At 34.8% G+C, this 6,972-nt stretch overlaps 1 protein-coding gene across 1 annotated transcript; it reads right to left on the bottom strand.

Annotated features, from left to right (window-relative positions):
• Positions 1 to 6,306: 6,306 nt before the first annotated feature.
• Positions 6,307 to 6,723, bottom strand: LOC114580444 (kinesin-like protein KIN-8B). Its single transcript, XM_028697968.1, has 2 exons — positions 6,583 to 6,723; positions 6,307 to 6,438 (listed from the first exon to the last, which is right to left on the bottom strand). Exons 1-2 carry the CDS (start codon positions 6,709 to 6,711, stop codon positions 6,322 to 6,324), a joined length of 246 nt encoding a protein of 81 aa, XP_028553801.1. The 5' UTR covers positions 6,712 to 6,723; the 3' UTR covers positions 6,307 to 6,321.
• Between the last annotated feature and the right edge of the window lie 249 nt (positions 6,724 to 6,972).

The following is a 6,972-nucleotide window of genomic DNA, read 5'->3' as shown; positions in this document are numbered from 1 at the left end:
CTTTAATAGACCAAAAGCAGTCGAACCAAGCAATAAACCAGATCAGTTTTCAAGCTTTTCTGGCATATATTTATTTAAGGTTCAATTTTCTAATATTTTTATGGATTTAATTTTATTATTTTTTATAAAACAAATATTATAACAATATAATGATAGGAGTAAGACAAAGATAAATACCAAAAAATGACAAAATTTATAAAAAAAAATACAAAACCCAAATACATATAGCATAAAACCAATGAAAAAAATCATCCATTAATTTACATATAGCATATAATGATAGGAGGACTCCTTTATTAGATTTAAACGAGAATTTGACTTTTAATAGGACACAATGGAGAAAAAGGATTCACGTAGCCGACCCCACGTAGTGGGATAAAGGCTTGATGTTGTTGTTGTTGTTGTTGTAATCATTCATGCCTTAAATAAAATCTCATATTCATATAACATAAAGATGCAATGTTCATAATATCATAATAATTAACACCCGTCTGGAAAGTATCATTTATACTAATTAGGTATATATAAATTGGTCATTCCTTTACCATTTGTTTCAAAAGAACCTCATTTACCATTTGGCTCAAAAGAGCCTCATTACCATTGCTTAAAAGAGCTCATTTACTATTGATACTTCCGCGTCAACATGCACATGCACATAATTCTTACATATTCATAAAAGAAGTTTATTTAACTATTCAAGTGTATGTTTTCATATGGAAATACATATTTGCTATGCTCAAATGTATATTTGTATGTAAAGAGAAGACATGTGTAATACATGTAAGGATGAAGCATGAGATTCATCATTGAGTTCTAACATTGCAATAAAAAAGATTTTTCTTTTACAAGACTTTGCTTTTACATCAAGTGATCATGAGTTTTTATAAAAAAACATACTAGTTATAATGATATCATAAAGAGCATAGAAAGGACTGCCATTTCTATGTATTTGCATGTAAAGAGCTTTCTAAATTTTAAAGAATTCAATTTCATCTACCTCACCACAATATCATCTGTCAAAAGTCCTTACGACCCTTTCCTCTTATGCAATCAAAATTTACATGAGACAAACATAAGGTGTAAACATAAATTTTCTCCCTCTCAAACCTTTAAAAAGCCCTAGGTTATAAACATGTAACTATTTCATACACCAAGATTTGATTTTCTATATAACCCCTTAACCATTTCATGACATAACTCATTCCTATTTTCTCTAAATTAGGATTTAGTCATAATCTTAAATTTTTATGCATGCAAACATCTTTCCCTACACTCAAATAGGAATTAAAATATAAGTAATTTTCAAAATATTTTAAATCAAAATTAGAAAAATTAGTATTTTATGCAAAAGCCCTAAATTTGCCTCTAAAATCTTCCCAAATCCATTTAGAACCATAAAGCTAAAAAATTTCATGATTAGGGAAAACCCTAATTTCTAAAACTTAAAATTTTTTTCCACATCTTGCATTATTTTTCAAATAGATGCTCTCTTATGCCATTAGGAGTTACTTTTGTGAAGGCATTTCAAAATAAAATCAACCTTGAGTGAAACCCTAAATTTTATCCACATCTTTCATGAAATCAACTAATATTTGGGTTTAAAAACATCCCCCTGCCCTTCCCTATCTTTATCTTAAAGAAAACTTGCATTTTCCAAAAACCCTAGTTTTCTTTCTTTAAAAAATCTCAAGTGAAAAATCATGAAAAAGGTTTATGAGAGCTCACTTTACTCTTCCTTACAACTTTCCTTCAATCTCCCTCGCAAACCACCGCCGAAAATCGCCTCTAGGACGGCTGGATTCGCCTCCTACCCGACGCTCCTCCATCTCTTGTTCGGTTCGGGCCGCAAGAAAGAATGGGGACCATGGTTTAAAATTGCGCAATATGAGGCTCGCCTTGAGGCCCGCCTTTGCGCAATTCCAATAAAAAATGCCTCAATGCTTACGCCTCGAGTTTTTTTATGAGGCTTGCGCCTCAACTTGGTTGAGGCCCGCCTCGCCTTACTATCATGAGGCTTACGCCTCACGCTATATATATTAAAAATTACATAAATCTTGAAGTAAATGCCCGACATTGGACTCTATAGGAAAGGAGGAAGGGGAGAGAGTAGTTCATCATAATGATGATTCAAATGAAGAACCCCTTAGTGATGTCAGTGCTGATGACTTATGAGCTCTTATGTGATATGCCATTGCTATTTATTTTTGAAAATTTGAATTATATGTTAATGAAAAGAATACTGGGATTTGGGAAAGATGTAATTTTGAGTTGAACTATATTTCATGTTGTCTTATTATTGGGATATTTTGATTTCACTTCATATCTTATGTTTTTTTATGTTTTATATTATTCACTCATTAGTATATAAAAAATTTATCATTTTATGTTTACACAATCTTTTGATTTTGAGGCTTACGCCTCAAAACGCCTATGAAAAACGCCTCAATACCCGAATACGCAATTTTAAACATTGCACTCAATAGATTTTTATGAAATTTTAAACCTAAAATCTAGGCATGAACAGAAATCATGGGGGACCAAGCATGCGACTTAATATGCGGTTTACAAAAAGTTATTTAGATCATTATTCTATCTAGGGTTTGAGATTTTATCGAAAATACCTAATAGATTTGGGAGATCTCTGGCGTGTTGCACTTATAGACTGTCCACACTCCTAGTTGTAGAAGAAATCGTGCTTCGAAATGCGATGGATCGATCGCAAAACATCTTGGAAATTTCAAGCCCTTGGGTCGCCGAAGAACTCGGCGGCGGCGGCTTGGGGTGATCGGTTTGGGTTGGAAAAGGTAAGGGGAGGTCGTGGAAACTCTCACACCAAATCTCAAGGCTTGAGGAGGTCTGGAGAGAGAGAGCTAGCCAAAAAGTCCCTTTTGAAACCCTAAACATGGGTATTTAAATGCATGGACTCCAAGGGAACGACCAAGATTCAACCAAGAGTTGATTTGGAGAGAATTAAGCTTGATTCTCACGGGATTTGAATAAGGGACCATTAAAAGGGCCTTAAATGCACTTGATAGGCTCTTAATGGGCTTAAATAGGTCATTTTGACCTATTTAAGCCTTGGGTTAACCAGGTCAATGGTTGACCTAGTCAACCCAGCCAAATAGGTCCAAGGGATCAGTGGATTGAGCCATGGATAGGTTTGAATAGGTTTAAAACTAATTTGGGCTCAAAGGGGCAAAATGGGTCAACCTGGGTTGACTTGGTCAACCAGGTTGACCCAGGGCATGAGTCTGAGCTCAAGAGACTTGGTCTGACCCATGGAGCCCAGGGGAGGTGAGAGGTTGAGCCAAGGAGCTATGAAATCGATTTGAAATCAATTAGAAGGTGTTTGGGTCAACCCAAGTTTACCTGGTCAACCAGGTTGACCCAGGGCCTAGGTCTGGGCTCGACAGACTTGGCTTAACTCCCTGAACCCATTGGGATGGGTCCTGGGGTCTAGTCTGGTCAAATTTGACCAGATCAATTCTTTGACCTAGGTCTGGGGGAAAGACAGTTCAACACCAATATGATTTACTTGATAATTTCTTGAACCTACCTTACTCATCTTTATAGCTATGTTCATGAAACTACTAATTTGCGTTCTGCATTTTCCAATGAGGTTATCTTAACTTTTGTTGTTGCTTTACCTTCAAGTGATAGGTTGGGCTTAGGTACCTTTCAAGCGATGAGCGGTAGTTGACTAGTTTTGCGTTATCATTTAGATGGACTTATCTTGTAATAATTAATTCATTGAACTCTGTTGTATAGAACTTTAAGTGTGGTCATTAAATCTTATCAATAGATTGTCTAAGTTTCATCTCTATGTTTTTGTCAAATTGAATTTCTTTGGTCAATTTATCTTGAAATTGAGTATGCCAACTTGCTCTCTCTTGTCAACCTTTCCACTCATCCAAAGGCTCAGCACAACTCTACCAATGGTTGAAGCCGATCCATCCCTTAGACTATCTGGGCCGAGCAGATATGACTATAAAGCATGAACACTTCAAAATACTTGTTGGGTTCTAGTTGGGCACGAGTCAGACATGACACACCTCTGACATTGTAAAACCTCATAAGTAGAAAGAAGCTAAACTCTTAAATATCGAAACATCTTTTGATGTAATGGTTGAAATTTCATTAAGAAACTTCAAGGTTAAGCGCGCTCGTGTTGAAGCAATACTGGGATGGGTGACCTCCTTGGAAGTTATACCAACGGGACAAAACAGTGAAGTCATTAGGCCAAAGCAGATAATACCTCGATAATGAAGAGTTTGAGCTATTATAGAGTGGTATCAGAGCAATAAACTAGTAGGAAGATAGGAATTAAGTGTCATACAAGATAATGTGCTACGCCATGGGGGCATCTCTTGAACCCCAAAGTGCTACATGACATGAGCCACCACTTAAATCTGTAAGGTCAGGAATCCTATCTACATAATGGATGATTTTGGGATAATGATACTGAGGAGGACATCAGCAACTAAAGTGAGGAAGGTTGTAAAATCCCTTAAGTAGAAAAAGTTAAACTCTTAAACATCTAGATGCCTTTTGGTGTAATTGTTGGGATTTCATTAAGAAACTCCACAGTTAAGTGTGCTCGTGCTAGAGCAATACTGGGATGAGTGATCTCCTGAGAAGTTACACAAATGACAAAAAATCATGAGGCTGTTAGGCCAAAGCGGACAATACCTCAATAGTTAAGAGTTTAGATTGTTATAGAGCCACCATAACATGTGTTTGACATGCTTAAAATTGTATCAAAGATGTTTCAGGTCCAAATAAGAGAGAGACATAAGCCAAATGCATCCTTACATCCGGGTAAAGGGTAATATGTGCAAGATATATAAGGGACACATTGAAAGCCTTTTTTAAGTTCACTTCTTGTTTGTCTTCATTTTGACCATCTCAATCATTCCTATTCGAAATATATAAATCGTAGCCCAAGTGATATAACCCCACTTGTTCCCATAAGCAATCCTAACCACTCGCTTGTTTTTGTTAAAGAATTTAATGTTTGCAGCATTTGATAAACTTATTAAACTTATAAATCAATTCCTTCTCTCAATCATTTGGTCCTTTTACTTGTCCTATTTCAACATTCACAAATATTAGCCTTAGCTCAGGTACCATTCAATGTTTGTATCAATTCATCTCCCACTTGCTTGGGTGTTGAACTTTTACATGTTGCTCTTTAGATAGAGGTGACGAGCATTGGACCTTCTTTTTCTACTAAGAAGCAACTATTCATGTCTCTCCTCTAGTCAAGAATTAAGACTAAACGCTAATGACTATAACTTGCCTACACAAACCCTATTTCAATTATATTGTTCTGAATTTTTTTTATATTTTTCTTATTGAACAAGAAATTATAATTTTTTAAGATTTTCTTCATATTTTAGGTTCTCTCAAAAACATATGTATTAATGTTGCTTTTTAATAATGAGGTTTTATGATTTTATTCATTAGCAATCTAATAATCTTAAATTTTGTATTGTATAATAGGAGAACTATCTATGAATTAGTATGAATATAATTTGCAATGATATTATAATTCATTGCATGATAATTTTAATGAAATAATAGTATATGGTATTTTAATCATACATTTTATATCAATAATTTATAAAAGCAATATTGTTTACCTTTATGTCATTTTTGCAATGTTTGTGTCATATTGTGTCCATGTCGTAGTGTGTTCTATAAGGCTTTTCACAGCCTAGTAGGATGGGCAATGATGCATTGCTTAGACTGTACCAATTGGGATAATTCGGTAAGGTCTGACCAAACTGTCACAACCCTTTGGTTGGGCTTGGTCATCCGGATTTGGGCTGACACACCACGTATCAATCATCAAACCTGTGATCATCTTTGATTGATAGGGGCAGTCTCAAGAAGCTTTCAATTCATATCCATGAAACTTACATTATGTTTAAGAAATTGACAGGGAAATTTCAGCTCCAGAAGACATCATACTTTAATGTTTAAATATTTAAATCCACATCAACCATCCGTTAAATTTAACTGCAATCCATTACTTATAAGCTCCTCTATAGTCCTGAACATAAAAATAGAATCAACCAAAAGCCCTATAAGAATCCTTCCCCGTTGATTAACTTGCATTTGATCGACACTATATAAATAACAGAAAAAGAATGGTAGAGTTGTAGATGCAGTGAGAGACCATCGTTACCCAAGTAAGAGAACTAGAGTAGTCAGTAACAGATCAATACAATTCATAAGAAATTGCCTTCCAACAAGATCCAGCAAAGTCTAAACTAATAAAAAACAATGATAACATAAGGAATTTGACAAAAGAACATCCTAATCAGAAAGATCAATAACCTTAATACTTCTTAAACCAGCAACGACAATGCCATGCTCAGGGTCTTCTCTGAGTTCGAGGTGCCCAGATGATTTTTCAAGTAAATCATAAATGACCTGGAATAGGACAGAAAATATGATATTTTCGCCAATATTGCTGTCTTATGAGATGGGGCAAGGATGATGAAATGCAATTCAAAATTAATTTGGGGATTCAAGAATCAAGCAAAACCATTGATTATATCGAAATGAAAAGCATACCTCATTGTACACTTCAAGGTAAGAGCAAGAGACTTCAAAGTTGTCTGAACTCCTATCATTCTTGATAAGTTCAAAGATGGTGTTTAGGCTAAGAACCATGAGTCCGGGATCATTTTGAGTCCCAACCATAGTATAAGTTTTCCCACTGATAAGAACATGGAATAAAATATTTCAAAAGAGGAAAAAAGTAAATTGCTCGCTTTAAGCAGAACTAAATGTGAAGCTTTTAGTCATTATATCTAACCTAAGCTATCATAAATAAGATTGTCTATAATTTTAAAGGTTAAACAAAAGATAAAAAAGGAACAAAGACTCGAACCGATGAGAGAAAATGACATACAAAGAATGAAGAACCAAACAGAAGTCATAAAGCCATGGATATTATGAAAA

This window comes from Dendrobium catenatum, unplaced genomic scaffold (genome assembly GCF_001605985.2).
Source record: "Dendrobium catenatum unplaced genomic scaffold, ASM160598v2 fragScaff_scaffold_1023, whole genome shotgun sequence".
Classification (NCBI taxonomy): Eukaryota; Viridiplantae; Streptophyta; class Magnoliopsida; order Asparagales; family Orchidaceae; genus Dendrobium; species Dendrobium catenatum.
This window is presented reverse-complemented; position numbering and strand designations above follow the sequence as displayed.